Raw genomic sequence first — 20,336 nt, 5'->3', positions numbered from 1 at the left:
TTCAATGTGGTCCTTAAACTTTAACATGTTCAATGCGGTCCCTACACTTTCACACGCTCAATGTAGTTTTTGAACCGTATGAAAATGCTCATCTACCGGTCGAGCCTTGCTAGTGAAGTACTCGATGCGGACTCGGTCCCTAAGGATAAGCACATGCGCATCAGCACCGGAATCAATTGGGAGAAGTTGATGATCCATCTAATGAGATGAAACCCTAATTTGGCCAGAGAAGAAGAAAGAAAAATGGTTTTTTTTGTTTTGCTGTGAGGATAAAAGAGGGTGGGTTCTCTTCTATGGAGGACCTTCCATTGTACGGGACATTATTTGTTTGTTACAGCTGTGTCTTTGTGTCATATTGTGCGTGCGCAATGAAGAGGACAAAGGCAGAGATCAACATACATAAGCAGTAGCTTACAAAACCCATCCTCATCCCAAGTTCACAGGCTGCAATAACAACACACCCCCATGACTTTGTCCGATCAGTTCTAAAACCTATTGTATATATGTTAATTCAGTCCTGAACTTTTCAATTTTGCCGATTTAGTTCTAAACCTTTGCGTGACATCTTAATATAGTCTCTCATGCGGATTTTCACCGGAATTTGCTAAGAACAAGATGGAATGAAGGGGTCATTTTGTATGGGAAAACACAGTGACACGCGTGTTGTGGCCCCGTTGGATGACGATGAATTGTCCTCTTCTTTGTTATGATAGTGTATATATACTAAAATAAAGAAAGATTTTATCTCGTGCTAGTCCTTTTAAGAGATTAAGTACAAGGAAACTATAGCTAGATAAAAGAATAGTCATAGAACGTTTGATTTGACCTATTCCTACTTCAAAATCTCCCAAATGTGCTAGGGTATTGGAAGTCATGATTATTCTTACGAGCTCGATGTCCATGGATGTTGTACCGAGGAAATCCCATGTGGCTCTCGTGTCCCTGGCTACTTAGCATTGAGGGAAAGGTCACATGAGAGATGGTATTGAAATCTCATTTACGGCGAGTTTAGGATGATCTTGTTAGGAGTAAAAAAAAAACTTCATTAGCTCGTATAGAAGGTTAAGGATTGAAATGGCCGATAATATTCGAAACACCAAGTACTCATTGGGCACTTATTTCAATTAATCCGAAGTGAAAATGTGTCTCAGCCTTTTAACTGGGATTGACATAGGAAGAGGGTTTGCAAGTCGAACTCCATCTCTCAGGTATTTGGTGCATTTTGATCATGTGAGTTCATCTCACATCCACCGTTAGATCATGTGAATACGTACGTGACCATCTCATCTGACGATGCATGTAATCCGAGCTCATAGTCATGGCGTGCATCCAATATTTTTTTCCCTATCACGCGCATTCACTTCCTAGAGTGTCACGGGCACCTTATAAAAGCCACGCTCTACCGTAGGCGAACTGGTGGAACACTGGAAGTTCTCTCTCTCCGAAAACTGCCATGGCCACGGTGGCCCAGTCCCTCCTCTTCCTCGTCTCTCTCCAATGCCTCCTCACACTCTCTTTCGCCGCCGACACCGCCGCCAGGAAGACCTACATCGTCCACATGAACCACCATGACAAGCCCTCTCTCTTCCCCACCCCCCACGACTGGTACCTCTCCCACCTCCTCTCTCTCTCCTCCTCCTCCTCCTCCCCCACGCTCCTCTACTCCTACACCGCCGCCTACCCCGGGTTCGCCGCCTCCCTCGACCCCTCCCAGGCCGCCTCCCTCCGCCTCTCCCCCTCCGTCCTCGGCTTCTACGAGGACACCCTCTACTCCCTCCACACCACCCGCACCCCCGAGTTCCTCGGCCTTTCTACCGAGCTCAACACCCGCGATCCGAACCCGGACCCTAATGCCGCTGACGTCATAATCGGAGTCCTCGACACAGGCGTCTGGCCCGAGTCCAGGAGCTTCGACGACTCGGGCATGCCCGATGTCCCCGCCCGGTGGCGCGGCGAGTGCGAGTCGGGCCCCGACTTCGACCCGAGCCTCTGCAACAAGAAGCTTATTGGGGCTCGCTCTTTCTCCAGAGGCTATCACATGGCCTCAGGTACTTCCCGTATTTAGCTAATTTACCTTACCCAGTATTCAGAATGCGATTCCAAGTGATGGGTCGGTGTCAAAATCAAATCTTGTTCAACTTTTTACAATAGGTGGCGGTTTCTTGAAGAACCCGAAAGAAACGGACTCGCCCCGAGATCAAGACGGGCACGGGACCCACACCGCGACCACGGCAGCCGGGTCGCGCGTGGCGAATGCGAGCCTCCTCGGCTACGCCAGCGGGACGGCGCGTGGGATGGCCATGCGGGCCAGGGTGGCCTCCTACAAGGTCTGCTGGAGCAATGGCTGTTTCGGGTCAGACATCCTTGCCGGCATGGACCGAGCCATGCTGGACGGCGTCGATGTCCTCTCGCTGTCCCTTGGCGGCGGGTCCGCACCGTACTATCGCGACACCATTGCCATCGGTTCATTCGCTGCCGTGGAGAGAGGCATCTTCGTCTCCTGCTCCGCCGGCAACGCTGGGCCAACGCGGGCTTCGCTTGCCAACGTGGCACCATGGATTATGACCGTCGGCGCTGGCACTCTGGACCGGGACTTCCCTGCTTACGCCGTTCTCGGCAACAAGAACCGGTTCACTGGCGTGTCGCTTTACAGCGGACCGGGAATGGGGAGTGAACCGGCTGGTCTGGTCTATGACAAGGGGTCCGATGGCTCGGGCAACTTGTGCCTGCCCGGTTCACTTCAACCGGACTTGGTGCGCGGGAAGGTGGTGGTGTGCGATAGGGGAACCAACGCCCGCGTCGAGAAGGGCGCAGTCGTACGTGCTGCGGGTGGGGTTGGAATGATCCTCGCGAACACGGCGGCGAGTGGCGAGGAACTGGTGGCCGACAGTCACCTGCTGCCTGCCATGGCCGTGGGGAGGAAGGTGGGGGATCTGATCAGGGAGTACGCGAGCAGCGACCCAAATCCGACGGCCGCAGTTGGCTTCGGAGGGACCGTGTTGGGCATACAGCCGTCACCGGTGGTGGCGGCATTCAGCTCGAGAGGCCCCAATCTGGTGACGCCGCAGATACTGAAGCCCGACGTGATCGGCCCGGGAGTCAACATACTGGCGGCCTGGTCCGGGGCGGTGGGGCCCACAGGGCTGGAGAGAGATACGAGGAAGACCCAGTTCAACATCATGTCAGGTCTAGTATTCATTGCCCATGAACTCCCAGTGATTATGTTTAGGATTTCTGATCTATTCGCTTCGGCAGAATTAGAAATTCAAATGACGCACACAATTTTTGAGACGACATGTAGTTTTCTATTTTCGATTATGTCTTTACAAGCATGGACATGGAACTTTCTCCACTTTCGATTGGTTGACTGGACAGCATTGGCAAGAAACTGTGGCTTTTGCCTTTTATCTGCACGTGATTAAAAAGCAAAGGCCCAAAAAAAAAAGGAGGAGTGGGACTGTTGTAGCTTGACCTTTAATGGGGGTCCTACTGAGAAATACAGGGATGACTTTCTAGCTTTGCCTTAGTGATTATTCGCCAGTATTGCTGTAATTGCGGGAAGTGAATTATGCAGATGAACCAGTCCTTTCTCATCAGCTTAATCGTTCATGGCTGCTGATTTGCTTTGGCTCTGAGCCTGATCCAAAGTTTCTCATGTTGGGTCTGTGACTGCAGGCACGTCCATGTCGTGCCCTCACATTAGCGGCCTCGCTGCGCTCCTCAAAGCCGCCCACCCGAACTGGAGCCCGAGCGCGATGAAGTCCGCGCTCATGACCACTGCCTACACTCGCGACAACACCAATTCTTCCCTCCGCGATGCTGCCGGAGGCACTTATTCCAACCCTTGGGCGCACGGTTCGGGACACGTCGACCCCCAGAAAGCCCTCTCCCCTGGCCTGGTGTACGATATCTCGACCGACGACTATGTCGCCTTCCTCTGCTCGCTGGATTACACCCTCGATCAAGTGAGAGCGGTGGCCAAGCGCCCCAACGTCACATGCTCGCGTAAGTTCGCGGACCCCGGCCAGCTGAACTATCCATCCTTCTCGGTCTTGTTCAGGAGCGAGAGGGCCGTGAGGTACACGCGCGAGCTGACCAATGTCGGGGCTGCAGGGTCGGTTTACGAAGTCACAGTGACGGGGCCATCGGCTGTGGAAGTGACGGTGAAGCCCGCAAAGCTGGCGTTCGCTAACGTCGGGGACAAGATGAGTTACACGGTGACCTTCGTGCCCAAGAAAGGCACAAGGAGTGAGACAGCTGGGTCGGATTTCGGTAGCATCGTCTGGAGCGACGCTCGAAATGAAGTCCGGAGCCCGGTCGCTTACGCATGGACCCAGATCGAATGAGGGGTTGGCTGATGTTCGAGGTTGCTTCAGGCTCTGCTTCGGCCCTGAATCAGCTGAAGCATTGTGGTTGATTGGCAAGCGACGTTGGTGAGGGACAGAGTGTGAGATTTGTGCTTGTGTGACTGTGAAAGTAATGTGGTAGACTGAATTTGTAAAGCATCCAGAAGGAATTCTCTCATCAAGAAGAGAGTATCAAGAGACAACAGTGTTAATTAATCACGATACTTAAGAAACTAATTACAATGATTGATATGACAGGCTTGGGCAAGTGATGATCTCCCTCAAAGGTCTGGATGTTTAGAGGTAATATTCTCATTCTCATAATAACAATTCTCATCTGATGGACCGACTTGGGGCATGGTTTATTCGGCCCGAGAAATATGGAAAGATCCCGGTCTTGAGGCCTGGCAAAAGCCCGTCCATCGACCACCTCGATGTCGGTATACCGGCATGCATGGAAGAGAAGTTCAGCGGTCGCCGACGACCGTGATTATGGTAATGTGAATAGAAGTCCCTCATGGAACAGCAAAGTTCAATTAATTCATCGTTCTTTGAGCTGAGATTGGGAAACAGAACAGCCCGTTCTTCATTGCACCAAAAAGTTAAAACGGAAGTTAATCCATTTTTAGAATTTCAGATTCACTCACTCTAAATATACCAGATTCATTCCTGTATGCATCTAGACTAGATTGAAGGATTTAACTATCACCAGCAAAAAAACAGGGAGGTCGGAGAACCAACCAATACGCACTAACAATAGCAACGCAAGAAGATTCTTCGACTATAAAGATTGGAAGTTACAAGGTTGTCGAGCATTAGTCCTCTTTCGGGTTTCCGAGCAGCGGGGGAGATTGTCCGGCCATGGCTTCTTCCGCAGCCCGGTTCACGTTCTTCAGTCTTTTCCTTCTCGCCTTCCTTGTGCCATGGCCAAGAAGACCTACATTGTTCAAATGAGAGAACAGAGCACCCCCGCGGCATTCGGCACCAGCCGGGATTGGTACAGCGCAAACCTCCAATCTCTCGCCTCCAGCGCCACCGACCTCCTTTACGTCTACACCGACGCCTTCAAAGGCTACGCCGCGTCCCTCGAGGCGGATCAAGCGGAGGCCCTCCGGTCGTCGGACACAGTGCTCGGGGTCTATGAGGACGTCATGTACCACCTCCACACGACGCGGACGCCGCACTTCTTGAAAGTGGAAGACGAGTTCGGGCTGTGGCCCGGCACAGGGAACCAATCGAAGGGGGCTGATCAACCATTTCATGACGTAATCATTGGTCTTCTTGACACAGGAATCTGGCCAGAGTCGAAGAGCTTTGATGACTCGGGGTTCCCGGAGATTCCGGCCCGGTGGAAGGGACAGTGCGTGAGCGGACCGGATTTCAATCCTTCTCTGTGCAACAAGAAGCTCATCGGCGCTTATTATTTCGCCAAAGGCTATATCCAGGCTTCAGGTAACTTTGTGTACCAAGGAGTCCTTGGTACAAATGCCTGGAGTACTTGACGAATTTGTATGGATATTAATGTGGTAACATCCATTGTGCAGATGGTAACATGACAGAGGTCGTAACCCCCCGGGACCACAATGGACACGGGACTCACACGTCGAGCACCGCTGCAGGCTCCCCAGTGGCCAACGCCAGCTTGCTCGGCGCCGCAAGAGGCGTCGCTCGGGGCATGGCTCCCCATGCCCGTGTGGCCAGCTATAAAGTATGCTGGGAACAGGGCTGCACGAGCTCCGACATACTCGCCGCCATGGACCAGGCCATAAGGGATGGTGTTGACGTGCTCTCTCTCTCTCTTGGTGGAGGTGACGGATCGTACTACGAGACCACCATTGCTATTGGAGCGTTCTCAGCGATGGAGAAAGGTATTTTCGTCTCCGCCTCTGCCGGGAACGAAGGTCCTCAACAAGGCACGCTCTCGAATGGAGCCCCATGGATCATGACTGTAGGAGCGTCTACCCTGGACCGCACGTTCCCTGCCTCTGCATTGCTTGGCAACAAGTTGCGGTTCACCGGAGCATCAATGTATGGTGGCCCGGGAATGGGGAACAAGCTGGTTAGCCTGGTTTACATAACCACAAGCAACCAGAGCAACTTGTGCATGCCAGGAACACTCGACCCCAATGTGGTGCGTGGGAAGGTGGTGCTCTGCGACAGAGGGGAGAATTCCCGGGTCGAGAAGGGCGCAGTGGTGCGTGATGCTGGTGGAGTGGGGATGATACTGGTGAACACAGCGGACAACGGCGGTGAGGAGCTGCTGGCAGACTGCCACATGATACCAACCGTTCACATCGGTGCAAAGGCAGGTAATGTGATCAGGGAATATGCCAAGACCGATCGGAACCCTACGGCCTTGGTCGTTACCAGCACACAAAAGGTCAATGTCAGGCCGACGCCGGTGGTGGCTGCGTTCAGCTCAAGAGGGCCATACTTCCAGTCCCCGCAGATCTTGAAACCTGACGTGATTGGTCCAGGTGTCAACATCCTGGCCGCTTGGCCTGATAATGTCAGCCCCACGGAATTGCCTATTGACAAAAGGAGTGTCCAGTTCAATATCATCTCAGGTTCATTGACGCTACATACTTTTCTCATCCTCCCTCTGTTGAGCAAACAATCAAGCGCATCGTGCGCGCTCTCCATAAGTCTGAATCTTTTCTAACGGCTCCGTTTTCAGGTACATCCATGTCTTGCCCACACATCAGTGGCATCGCCGCACTGTTCAGAGTCACCCGCCCAGATTGGAGCACAAGTGCAATCAAATCGGCGCTCATGACCACCGCCTATGTCCACGACAACGTCCGGAACCCCATCACCGACTCAGCCAACGGAGGCCCATCCTCCCCATGGACACACGGAGCAGGCCACATCAACCCGAGGAAGGCGCTCTCGCCCGGCCTGGTCTATGATCTCACCGCCGACGACTACATTGCCTTCGTCTGCTCCCTCAACTACACGGTCAAGCAAGTCCAGAGCGTCGTGAGGCGGACAAACGTGACCTGCTCGACCAAACTGTCTGACCCGGGACAGCTCAACTATCCGTCGTTCTCGGTCGTGTTTGGGCCCAACAAGAAGGTGGTGCGGTACACTCGGGAGGTGACGAACGTGGGGGATGCCGGGTCGGTGTACAGGGCGGTGGTGGAGGCGCCAAGCACAGTTGCAGTGAGGGTGAGGCCGAGTAGGCTGGTGTTTGAGAAGGTGGGGGAGAAGAAGAGGTACAGCGTGACGTTCGTGGCGAGAAACAAGACAGACGAGGCTCACAGCGGGTCGATCACGTGGAGGAACCGGCAGCACCGCGTGAGGAGTCCAGTCGCGTTCTTGTGGGTAGAATCCTAAATTTGTGGAAGGTATGGAGAGAAAAGCAGTGTAAATGCTGTAAATTTGTTGATGGAGGATGTGTATAATTGTGATGGTGATTCAATACAGTGAAGTTGTGTCATCTGCAATTGCTTTAGAGTTCGAACTAAACCAAGCATTTGTTGCTTCTCTCTCTATCAGAGGAAGCAAAATCTTCTCAATGTCTGCATCACACAAAAGGACATGATAACTCCATACATAGCATGATCACGCCTTCATTCGGCCCAATTGACAGAAGCAAAAACAAAAGACCTTGAAATCATACAATTATATAAATACCATCAGTTGCTGCTTTGATTGCAAACTTTAAGATATCAAAGTGCAGTGCCCGACCAGAACAGAGAGAGAGCAAAGATGCATTACCCGAATGAAAAAGAATGGATTTCATTTAACTGAGCCACATTTCTCACTCTTATCCTGCATGTAGCCTTCATCAGGGTCCCCGCAATGTGCTGGTCAGTTTCTCCAGTCACAAGCCAAAAAGCAATCATTCCGATACAAAACACAAAACACATCTATGATTTGATACTTTCTTTGCGTCATCAATTTATTCATTCATTTATTCGCGATCGACAGTTTCTTCCCTTCTGAAAATGAGAAAATAAGGACGATGGTGTCAGAAGCACAGATGGCATGTCACAAGCCAATCTCACAAGTATATTTTGTCAACCATCAATACAAAAAAAGCCTCGGCATTTGGAGATGATGAACTCTCACAAAGATAACTCAGTACTGTACATCAAATAGATACATTCGCAAGGCCTAGCTTGCAGCTCAACCATTCCGACAATATAACTTTTTCAGTAGGCAAAAAGAAAATGAGCTAACATCATACAGGCACCAGGCACAAAGCCAGTGTGTTCTGTGGAGAGTAGGACGCATTCATATTTGAGTACCCACTGCCCTGAGCAGAGTTCCCCCGCCTCATGCCTTGACTGTTAAGTCAGCTAAGACCATTCAATGAAACCACACCCATAGATGTGCTTAACCTCAAAACTAGAAAGACCAGATAAATCGACATAAGGCCGATACCCAACATCTTGTTCGGTTGCATGTCATGTCGGGGCAAGACAATGAGTGACCAAAGAAGTCCGCACATCAGAAACCCCATTGTGTAAAATAGACTGCTATCCTGGGGGACTACGTATGATGCAGGTCTACTAGACCAGGCTCCAAGAAACATTGAAACTCCCAAGCCAGCAAGAGTGTTAAACATAGGCCCAGCATAGCAACCAGACATAGCAATCTGCACACTATCTCCACCATTCTTCGCCAATGCTACATTTGACATCAGATCACCCATCGAGTTTCCCCAGGCCAAGACTGTCAAACCGAGGATAGAAGGATTTATGCCAAAGATAATACCCAGAGCTACCAGCAAAGCAACAAGCTCATTTGCGATAATGTAGAACCAGATTATACTCATGAAGAATCCTCCAAAGACCCAAGGAAATAAGAACTTGCTTGGTGGTTGATCCACTCTGGTGTAAACATATGCAAAAACACCAAGTACGCCCCCAACACAAACACCAATAGCATATGCAATTTCTCTGCTCAAATTTCCAATATCGTCTTGGGCGTTCCATAAAAATGCCAAAAGAATAGGCGCTAATGAGGCACTGGCAACAGCATATGTCTTTGACCATCTTTCTTCCTCAACTACAGGGATTGTCAGCCGCCTTGGTAGCGTCAGCGGCATCTCCAGTAGAGAAAATACTTTCAAGCACGTGAAGGAAGAATTGCCATCGGTTGTTTCATCATCATTCCAACCCCACAACTGCTTTGGGCTATCAGAATTGACTTTGCTAGCCTCATTTGAATAAATTGCAACATTTGAAGCCCACATCCAGTGCGGCAAATTGCTTTGCAGATGAGGTACATCACCATCAGAGTCTGACTCAATCAGTGAGGCATAAATAGATTCGTCTTCCTCACTTCCTTGAGAAAAGATACTTCCCCTGACAGGAAGTAAAGGCGTAACAGAATCTAGCCTTAATTTCCTGGCTTGTTTCCTCAGCATCTCGTTGGCAGCAACTGTAAATGCATAAAGCCCATATATGGAAACAAATGCAATAGCAGCCCCAACACTGACCTCCCCAACAATCAAAATTATACCAAGGCACATCAATGTGAAGAGGAAGAAGGATATATCTCTGATGAAACACCTCCTATCAATCTGAACCCTCTTTTCTGCTACAGAGAAAGAAATAGCCCCTACAACAATACAAGTAACAAAAACAGCACCACCCAACACGCTGTTGAGACCCACCTCCCCTGCATCTTTCCCCATGAATGCAGCAATGCTAGCAAACACATCAGGAGCTCCATTACCAAGCGGAAGCAGGGAAACCCCCGCAACCGTGGGTGGCAATTTCAGAAGACTAGAAAGCTTCTCCAAACTACAACAGAAGTAATCTGCTGCAGTGTTGCCCAACAAGTAAAACAGAGCAGCCAGCCACAACGCCAGCACGGCATACCCTGCAGCCGTGAATTTCTCGCAATCACAGTAGAAGAATGAAATGTAATGGAAGAACCCACCGGAGTTACACTCGGGATGGGCGATCAGATACTCACACTTGCTCTTATAACCTAGGTGATCATATAACCCAGCACACAGTTTCGGATCCTTCGTGGTCAAATCATTGCCAACGGACTCTTCAACACTCACTGTACCATTTGACACGGTAGCATTCACTTCGGCAATCCTCCTGTGTATTACCTTGAACTGATCGACCTGATCAGCAAAACCTTTCGAGCGCCAATTAGGAGGCAGGACGGAAGGCGAATTCCCCAAATAGGGACCTCTAAAGAATTCATCTTGCGTATAAAACAGGAATAACAAGACCGCAGCGCAAATCCCATTGAAAATCCCGCGGAATTTAGGGTTCATGGCAAAGCCATACCGCCCTGGCTCCACCATGTTCCTTTGCCTTTTAGCCCCCCACCCAAAAGAAAAATCAACTGAAGCTACGATTTTGCAACACCCAAAATTCCCCGAGGACGAGGATCAATCTAGGGCTCCAACACGCAACCCGCAATTTAAACCCCAACACACGGAACAATAGAATTGGAAACCCGGCGAATCGATCAGGTAAAAAGAAAAAACCGAATAAGGGCGATGAGCAGGGACCGCGGGAAACTTCCCAAGATTGCGTCGGAGCCTGAAGAGCGAGAGGTACCTCGTCTCGCTCGCAGCTTCTGGGTAGTTTCTCAAGATTCGTCCGGTCGGGGTTGGCTGATTCTCGAGCGCGTCGTCGCGCGTAGGGGCTGATCGACGCAAGCGCGAGGGCGAGAGCTGCAACGACAAAGGCACCGAAATGGCCAACGTAGGACAAGAACCGTCGTCGCGAATTGGCTTAGATTCGATTCCGAGCTTCCATGGAGTCGTCCCTTTTTACCTGGTCGGTTTGATTGTGTACTTTTGAGGCTTTGAGCGTTGGTAGGTAAAGACACAAAGCCGTACGAGATAAGGTGCCAATGATCTAATTCATTGGTCTATTAATGAAGGGAAAAAAAAAAACCTTAGTTCATATTTTTTTTTTTTACCTCTCCTCCTTTATTTTTTACTTTGGAAAATTCTTTTTCTTGTGGAATTAGGGCACTTTCTTGAAATGAAAGACAACCAATTGTAATTACATGTATAACTTTTAATTGGTGCGAAAATAAGGTATTCGACACTGGTTTCTTTCCTCCTAGAAAGCAAAGGTTAAATATATATATTGCTAAATAAATATTTTGCTTAAGTTCATAGAGCGAATATCGATCGAATTTTGAAAAGTTACAAATTACATTGTTCAAATTTATATTATAATTATTCGAAACTTCTTGAACTTTGACACCATTGCATCAGAGGTTTTGAATTTTCAAAATTTACACATAACATTGTTTTTAATTTTTTGGTCTGAACAGATTACGATGTTGAAAAATGATTATGTTGCACAAAGGACCTGAATTTTGACAAGTTATAGATTATCTCCATAGACTTTGGTTCTTAGTGCAGTCACTGTTATCCGGTGTCATTAAATGTTTCTCATTGTGATCACTACTAAATTTCTTAATTTCACGCATTCTCTCTGTCTTCTTAACTTTATCAACACGTAATGCGGGTAATTTTGGTCAACAGACTTGACTCAGTCCATTTGAAACAGCATCTGACGGTTATCAAAATAGAGAAACAAGCGACTGCAACTAAAATCCAAATTTCTTTTTCGGGGTCAATTCGACTAAAATCAAGATTAAAAGGAGTAATCTGCAACTTTACAGAACTCGGAAATTACCATGCAACGATGTCAAAGTTCTCAAGGAGGAAAAAATAATATGTAGTTTTCCGTAGTCTAGAGGGCTAATGTGCAACGTCGTCAGAGCTCACGAGATTTCGAACAACTGTCTCTTCTCCTTTCCTACAGTAGAACGGGTTAGAAAAGGGCAGAGTCATAACGAAGGGTAGGGGTGTCAAAACCAAACAACATGCCCGAACCGAGACACGAATCGACCCGAACAAGGAATACTATCACGTGCACCGACCTACGTTAGCCCGCTTCATATGAGCTGCTAGATCTGTGACCCACCACATAACTTATACGAGCTGCCGGATCTGTGACCCACCACATGATTTATCAACTAGCATAGGATGGGAGTCCCAAAAAGGACAACAAACATGCGATGACATCCAAGACATACCATCAAATAAAGCAGCACCCCACAAGATATGATCAATTCTAAGAACCCCTTCTTCACATTCTGAGGCTTCAACCATAACCTCTTTCTGTCCTAATAATTGCGACTCCTCAACTATTTATTCGATTTCTTATTGACATTTGAGTTACGGCTAAGACGAGCACATGACTACACTCTTCATCCTCGTTCCCGCCGCATCCAAACTCTCAGCACTTACCATCTAGCTGAAGTGCAAATGCTTTCACGTCGAAAGCATCACTGCCCTTCTTGGCGATGACACCCTGGTTAGATACATGCATAAACAGGAAGTTAGCAAAATATTCTACGCCAGTGCATAAGACTATCAATTAGCTTGACTTGAGTGAGGGTACCTTCTCGGTTATGATACCAGCTATAAGATTTGCAGGTGTAACATCGAAGGCAGGATTCCAGACAGATATTCCAGATGCAGCAACTTGCTCCCCAAGGCCTCCACGTGAGTTCAGCAATTCTTTTGCAGATCGTTCTTCAATAACAATGTCTTGACCCGAAGAAAGGGATAGATCAACAGAAGTCAGAGGCGCAGCCACATAAAAGGGAATACCATGATGCCTTGCACACAAGGCGAGACTGTAAGTTCCAATCTTGTTAGCAGTATCGCCTGAAAAGAGATATTAAAGTTCATTGGCATGCTTTGTAGCAGCAGCTCGAATGGGGAAAATGATAGGAGAGATAACTAATAGCGATTAACTTCTTCAAGCTACCATTTGCAGCCACACGATCTGCTCCAACGATGACAGCATCCACCCTTCCTTCCTTCATAAGTGCTGCTGCAGCGGAGTCTGCAATAAGGGTAGCTGGTATCCTCTCATGTACCAATTCAAAAGCTGTAAGCCGAGAACCCTGGAACAGGTTTGAAAGACATTTGCTTACACAAATGAAATTAATCGCAAACAAATCAAAGATCATATCATCTTAATCTACTGACAGAATATCAAAGTTCAAAAGGGCAGTATGTAAGCTAGACACAGCTTTGCCATTGCTTGGAACAACAACGCATTCTTCATCACTTCTCAACCAAGACACTACCATTTCCCCACACCCCGGCCCTGTCATACAGTATACTAGAAAATAATTCCAGCATCAATATTTTCATGTTTCCGGACATCATGGTCCTGGAAGTCCTTCCTCTACTTTCCTAAAGCAAAACAAGGGTGCTAAATGAAAGACAAAGGAGGGATGAAGAGAGGAGTATGGATTTTTCTTTCTCATAAGTGAAGATAACAATATTAACAAGTATGTACTAATTCTTAATCACAGCCTCAATGGCAATGTAAACTACCAGCCTGTGTGCATGAGAACAGATTCTTGATCAGCAATTTAAGCTCCTAATTAACGAGCTGTAAGTTCTCCAAGTCACAATATGGATAATTAATTATTGTTATGACCGCATGAATCCTCTGTACAGTGATTAAGTGTATCAACAGTCTATTCCCCACATTATACATATTATTGAAACTGCAAATGGCATACGCCCCTCCAAACTAAGAAGCACAAACCCTAAACAAAAACTAAGCCTGGAGTAATTTCCTTGACTGCATTTCTAAAATATTTCAACAACCTACAGGCTACAACCACATCCAACAATCCACCAATCCATGGTCACAGACATAACTTCACTGAAATGCCAACGGGTGGCATGCAGAACACATAAAGAATGCTGATACAAACAATCAAGGCATAAAGGTTTACTTGGTTGAATGGGCGTGTTTCTGTGCAATAAGCCCTTTCCAACGCCCCTTCCATATGAAGTGCACGGATTACGCCCAGGGCTGTACCGTATCCAGCTGTAGCAAGACTGAGAGAGAGAGAGAGAGAGAGAGAGAGAACGATGCATCATAAGTGTGACTGGGGGAAAGACTGTGACACCTACAGCAAACTTAAAGTACCTGCCAGTATTGCAATGGGTCAACACAGAGAGTCCTTTGGAGGATTTCTGATGTAGCTTAAGAAATGTGGCTCCATAGCTACCAATCGCTTTGTTTGAAGCAACATCATCTTTTAGCATTAATTCAGCAGCTTCCATATAAGCCTATAAAACATCAAAAGGAAATATCTCAAGAAACTGGTGAAAAGAGAGAAAACTCCTCAATGATTAACCAAGTCAAGAAATTAAAAATAGATTATTTTCTTTTCATGCTGAGCGGCATACGATCAGTCTCATATATAGCCTCTATCCTTGATATGCATCACAACAGAAACTCGGCTGCAAAATATGCTGAATTAGTGTTTCCTTGATACAGGAAATAAAGCAGAGTGGCAATTATTACCTGAAAAATACTTTTGGCTTTCGAAGCTGATGCAACAGCATCAGAGATGACTTCCTTCAGTTTTGTTGCGGCATCGGATAGATTCACCGCAGTTGGCCGACTGAAGAAGCACAAGCGATCAGTTCATCGACATCAAAAGTCCAACCATGGCTGTTATGTGCCATGACACTAGAGCAGCTTAACCAAAGCCTTCTCTATTCAGGTACGGTCACGCATTTGCACAATTACAAGAGTATAATAACATCTCAAAAGTTTCAATCAAGACTCGCAAACATGTTCTTCTATAAACAGTGACAGGACCTCATCATCCACCACCACAATACCTTGAAACAAGATAATCCAACTTTCCAGCGAGGAAAGAGGCCGCATCATTAGTCGTCCCACTAAAAGCATCAAAATGAGACACTTCCACTGCCAAAGAAAGCGCAGCCGCAATAGCTATAGCCGGCGCCCCACGGACCACCATATCCTTTATCGCATTCCTGAGTACAAAAGAAAGACAAAACTCTTCTCACAAATCCCATCATTGCCGTTATCCCTCTACATTGAAACACCATCTCGAATTTCTTGTCCCCACCATCTTATAAATCGCTACCCAATGGTATACACTAGACCTGAGGTCATTGACCACATTAAGTAGCAGCTTAAAGGACACTGGAGTGAATTTGAAATAAAGAGCATCTCAAAAAGCGCAAAGTAGCTTCTCCCAATCAATCCAAGTTCAAGATTAGCTTAAGAAAGTTACCATCCATCGGTAGCATCTTTTATATCCAGGTAGACTGTTTCCAGAGGCAGCTTTCTCTGTCAAACGAGCAAGAAACGATGAGACTGAGCTTTGGCCGCAACTGGGGCACGAGAAAGGGGAAGGCCCCGCACGGGACACACTCAATAAATCAACCTCGACCCAAATCAACCGAAAAAAAGAAATTAATCACCTGGTCGAGTAATCGGAGGGAACCGCGCTCGTAGCAGATGGATTGCAGAGTAGCGCCCATGTTGCCTCCATTAGAAGAGCTCGAATCGAGCGCCATTTGATCGCCCCCCCACGAGAAGCACACTCAGCAAGCTTCTGCAGAACGATGTTCGGAACCGACGCGAAGAAACTCGGACAACAATCTCAGCTCGCAAAAATGTAAGCTTTATTTTGATTCCTCAGCAACAGCGGTTGGGAGGAAGGCAGGCTGACAGCTCTTTTTTGTCGTTTTGCTAGCTTTTTCTTGTGTAGTGGGCGTCGTTTCGACTTTTGTTTATTCAATTGAGGTCGGACTGCGCACTACCCATGTCGGTCGTCCCATGATTCTTTGTAGGCGCCTCACATATCTACCTATAAATATTTAGGGGTAATAACACGAAAAATTTTAAATTAATACATATACAATAGATTTATCTAAATTATTTTTTACCATAAAAAACTTCAAATTGATATACCGATGATTAATTTATCCCAAATTATTTTTTCGATCATCAAAAATCACAAACCGATCATCTATGAGAAATTTATCTCAAATTAGTATGCATGTGATAGATTTACCTTCCATTATTTTCCGTTAAATTGAATTAATACCACGAAAAATCATAAACTGATACACATGTGACAAACATAAGGTAAAAACTCTAAACGTGTACACCGGGCAATTGTCTTGTATTATCCAACTCAAGAATTTGACGATAAAATTTAACGGAAACTAATATATGGTAAATTTATCACAAGTGTATTTATTTTGGGGTAAATTTGTCAAAAGTGTACCAGTTTAGGATTTTTTGTGGTCAAAAAAATAATTTGGGATAAATTTGTCACAGGTATATCAATTTGGGGTTTTTCATGGTATTAATCCAAATATTCATATGCGTAGTACAAGTTTGAGGTTCTGGTGTCACCAAAAAATATATTTAGGATAAATGTGTCATTATGAATATAATTTAGAGTTTTTAATGGCTTTTACCATTTTGCTTATATAGAAAAAAGGTCTTTTTTTTTTCGTGCTAGATGCATGCATTAGCTTCACATATTCGTTATGATGATCCGTGAATACCACATGAAGGAATGTAAAATTCTTTTCTTCATGCTTTAATCAGTATAATTTAGATTGCTATTTGCCGGTCGTGAAATAAAAGCACAAAAACATCATTTTCACACACTTTGGTCCTGTTTGGTTCAGCATTAGGAATGAGCATTGTGGCTCTAAAATCCCTTAGCCAAATGTAAATGGTGTTTGGTTTATTTTTTGGCTCCCTTTGAGGAGATACAATTATATCTCATATGCTATCCAAAGTCCTGCTAAAGGACTTTTGCGAAATGCAACTAATTTTTTTCTTTTAAATTTGTCACATTAGCTTGCCGCCTCCCGTCGCCGACCTTGCCGCCCATCGCCGCCGCCCGCCGTCCACCCACCATCGCCCGCTGCCGCCACCACCGTCGGCCACCATCGATGGCCGTCGACCGTCGCCCGCCTCCACCACCGATCGCCGCCGACCGTCGCCCACCGCCACCACCGACCGCCCCTTTTTTTTTTTCTTTTCAAAAAGTAAAAATACTTTACAAAGTTCATTTTTTCACCAAACAGCATTTATGTCAAAGTTATTTTTCAATGTGTTTTTACAATACACTTTACCAAACACTACTTGTATTTTGGAAAAAGCCTTCAGTCCAAAGGTATTTGCATTTTCTCAAAGTCCTTTGGTCAAATGCTGAACCAAACAGGCTATTTATTTGATAAGCATTATTTCTCGGGCAAGTCCCACTTATGTGAGCTAATTTGCTGGATGTGCTTGCTAGCGCTTGTCAATTGGCCCCGAAACAGGTCGAGCACAATCGAGCCCAAGCCCCCCCTGAGATCGGCGCCACGGCTCCTTGGGTCCGACCCAAGAGACCTATTGCGAAAGGAAAAGTTCACGTTCGTGCTCAAGTCCACGCACTTCTTGCGGGTGTTCCGAACGATGTCGGAACGAGCTCGTTGCGCGATGAGAAAGGAGGCGAACAATAGTAGGGACGAGATCGAGATCGAGATTGAGACTTGACTAGCCATTCGTCCTTCTTATGGATTATGGTTATGGAGATTGAATTGTTCAATGTAGGCCCTTAACTTTAGCGTAGTATAAAATGTGATCCTTGAAGTTTTAATTTGCTCAATGTGGTTCATGAACTTTTGATACATTTTCAATATAGTCTCTAAACTAAATGAAAATATTCGATATTGTCCCTAAATTTGAATTAATGGAAAGAAGACATTTGACGTTTTTCATATAATTTAGAAACTATATTATACATGTCCCAAAAGTTTAGAGAAAAAGTCAAATATTCAAATATCATATCGCATGTTGAGGTAAAGTTTTAGGAAACACATTAAACAATTTAAAAATTAAGGAACCAAATTGCATATTTGAAATTCTAGATGATAGATATCGTTATTTCTTATATGGTCAATTGGTCAAAGAGGTCTTACACTGAACATTCACCGTGTCCGTTTGTTTAAAGGAAAACTGTTTTCGAAAAACTATTTTTGGACTTTCTGGTATTTCGATAATGGAAAACTGTCGATCTTATGAAAACGGTTTCAATGAACTGAAAACCATAAGCTTAAATTGGGAGACAAATGCCTTTCCCATTTAGCAAGAAGAAAATCATTTTACGTAAACCACCTAATGAATGAAGATTAAACATAGATTTTCATAAATTTTTTTATGTTTGTTATAAAATTTTCAATGAAACGAACGCACACGTTTGGTTCGCCGAAAATGACTTAATCAACAAAAAAATCACTTCCGTATTAGCGGAAAATTCACGCACAAAATTAAGAAAGTGTATTCCTAAATCTAAAGAGGTGAGCACATTTTTCAGAATTGTTCTTCTCGAATTTTTGAATTTCTTAATACTTTTATACTTATATGTATAATTATATTATATATATTTTTAATTTTATTTTATTGTTATTTCTTTTTTCTTCTACCTCCATTGGTTGTCGGGCCTCAGCAATGGCAAGTCGGCCGGCGAGCCTCGGGCTCACGTGTGGCTGCCACCAGCTAATCGCAATGGAGAATGTTAGGGGTGAGCAAGATGGATTGACGATATCGGGAATCGCCCAAATCAAACTAGATCGACGGGTTTGGTCCGGTTTAAAGGTCACCAGTCCGGTCCATGATTTCTCAAGGTAGAACTGATTTCTGAAATGTCCGGTCCTCAACTCTAGGAGGAACCGAATCGATATATCACCTACCTAGACCGAATTTTTTTTAATTTTTTTAATACAATTAGTATGCGTAAAAATGAGATTTTAGGGAAAGAAAGGGACTTACACATGGGGAAGAATTTCGGTTAAATGTTTTCTCGTTAAATACAATATCGCATGTAAAAATGAGATTCACATAACTACGTACATAACAAATATTATATTCGATATTCACTATGGCATGGACATCCCCATGTAAATCACAAGAATATTATGCGTAGATATGTGAACATTTAAAAAGTACCTTTTTAAAACACCACATTTCCCTTTTATTTTCATTTTATTGATTCCATTGAACCGCTAAAAAATCGGACCGAAAATCACTAATTTTAATTTTATGGAACCGGACCGGCGTCCTCGGAATCTAGACCGAACAGGCCGGTTCAATCTGATCTAGGCGAGTTCTGATTTGATTGATCCAACTTGATCTTGTCAAAGCGACGCCGCAAAGTCATGTAATAAAAAAAACGTGCCGACTACTCTGCAGTTTTGATGCAACCGACATGTGTCATGACATGGAAGTGGATTTCATCCCGTTCTTTGGTCTGCCTCGTCAATCGCGTGGGACAACCTTCCGGTCCTTAACGAGTCAAGAAGATGGCGGTTGAGGATGGGGACCTTCATTGTCCGGGAGAAGACATTCTCGTGGCTGCGTTTATCGCACGCGCCATGTATAGATTCCATTAAACATCGAAAAGCAGACGCGAGATCTGAAAATTCGATGGAGGATAGTTCGCAAGTCTTAAGTTTTTCTTGATGAAAACGCGAGAAAGGACGAGAATGACCCATTCTGGATATTGTCACGAGGGTCCACCATCTGTTATCGAATGTTCGGATTCAACTGTTAAGTGTCCCGCATTGCTTGTAACTCAGAAGTTAGAGATTGGCAGTCCGGTAACCATAGCACACCGAAGATGCTAGCAGCCAAGAACTTTCTTTGAAAGAAAGTATGTGATTGTTATGTTTATTGATGTATGATTCGTACTTTCAATCGATAAAAAGGCACGTCGGACTACTAGTGCAACGAGTAGCGGCCCTAACACATCAGATAGCTTTTATAGCTTGAGTCGGTATTTTATTAATAGCTTGGGCTCATGCCCAATAATAACTGTTTTTATAAATAATCATTTTCTATTGTAATCGAGTGTTATAATAAAGATGTTGTATGTGCTAATTATAGTAGAATAATCTGTTGGATGTGAATTAACATATATTTTGTGTTTCGATTTTTTTTTCGTAATTATATTTTATTTCGTTATGTTTGTGCGTCTATTTTTAATAATGTTGACATTACAATGAACTTTGCTTCCTATGGACTTTGCTTGTAGAAAATGATGGTGAGAGGAGCGAAGCACATATTCCCATTTGTGGAAGGGTGAGTTCGTTTCTTACCAAGCCGGCAAAGGCTTAGCTGTCGAGCT

General features: G+C 45.5%; 4 protein-coding genes across 5 annotated transcripts; 2 read left to right on the top strand and 2 right to left on the bottom strand.

The window, feature by feature from the left end:
- Window positions 1-1,412: 1,412 nt before the first annotated feature.
- Window positions 1,413-4,583, top strand: LOC115741059 (subtilisin-like protease SBT1.8). Its single transcript, XM_030674766.2, has 3 exons — window positions 1,413-2,048; window positions 2,152-3,186; window positions 3,676-4,583. Exons 1-3 carry the CDS (start codon window positions 1,454-1,456, stop codon window positions 4,344-4,346), a joined length of 2,301 nt encoding a protein of 766 aa, XP_030530626.1. The 5' UTR covers window positions 1,413-1,453; the 3' UTR covers window positions 4,347-4,583.
- Window positions 4,584-4,628: 45 nt separating this feature from the next.
- Window positions 4,629-7,822, top strand: LOC115741061 (subtilisin-like protease SBT1.8). Of its 2 annotated transcripts, XM_048277140.1 has the most exons (4): window positions 4,629-4,649; window positions 5,637-5,798; window positions 5,891-6,913; window positions 7,024-7,822. In XM_048277140.1, exons 1-4 carry the CDS (start codon window positions 4,640-4,642, stop codon window positions 7,680-7,682), a joined length of 1,854 nt encoding a protein of 617 aa, XP_048133097.1. In that variant the 5' UTR covers window positions 4,629-4,639; the 3' UTR covers window positions 7,683-7,822. The 2 variants fall into 2 exon arrangements, with proteins under 2 accessions (XP_048133097.1, XP_048133096.1); XM_048277139.1 differs by lacking the exon at window positions 4,629-4,649 and having other exon boundaries at window positions 5,270-5,798.
- Window positions 7,823-8,379: 557 nt separating this feature from the next.
- Window positions 8,380-11,154, bottom strand: LOC115741062 (cation/calcium exchanger 4-like). Its single transcript, XM_030674770.2, has one exon. The coding sequence runs from the start codon at window positions 10,621-10,623 to the stop codon at window positions 8,647-8,649; it is 1,977 nt and encodes a 658-aa protein (XP_030530630.1). The 5' UTR covers window positions 10,624-11,154; the 3' UTR covers window positions 8,380-8,646.
- A 1,146-nt stretch (window positions 11,155-12,300) lies between these two features.
- On the bottom strand, window positions 12,301-15,894 carry LOC115741064 (methylthioribose-1-phosphate isomerase). The gene is made up of 9 exons (XM_030674771.2): window positions 15,625-15,894; window positions 15,435-15,490; window positions 15,013-15,171; window positions 14,690-14,789; window positions 14,309-14,451; window positions 14,112-14,217; window positions 13,124-13,262; window positions 12,752-13,020; window positions 12,301-12,661 (listed from the first exon to the last, which is right to left on the bottom strand). The coding sequence occupies exons 1-9, from the start codon at window positions 15,718-15,720 to the stop codon at window positions 12,587-12,589; spliced, it is 1,143 nt and encodes a 380-aa protein (XP_030530631.1). The 5' UTR covers window positions 15,721-15,894; the 3' UTR covers window positions 12,301-12,586.
- Window positions 15,895-20,336: the final 4,442 nt, after the last annotated feature.

This window comes from Rhodamnia argentea, chromosome 4 (assembly GCF_020921035.1).
Source record: "Rhodamnia argentea isolate NSW1041297 chromosome 4, ASM2092103v1, whole genome shotgun sequence".
Taxonomy (NCBI): domain Eukaryota; kingdom Viridiplantae; phylum Streptophyta; class Magnoliopsida; order Myrtales; family Myrtaceae; genus Rhodamnia; species Rhodamnia argentea.
The sequence above is the reverse complement of the archived record's forward strand: the minus strand, read 5'-3'. Positions and strand labels throughout refer to the sequence as shown.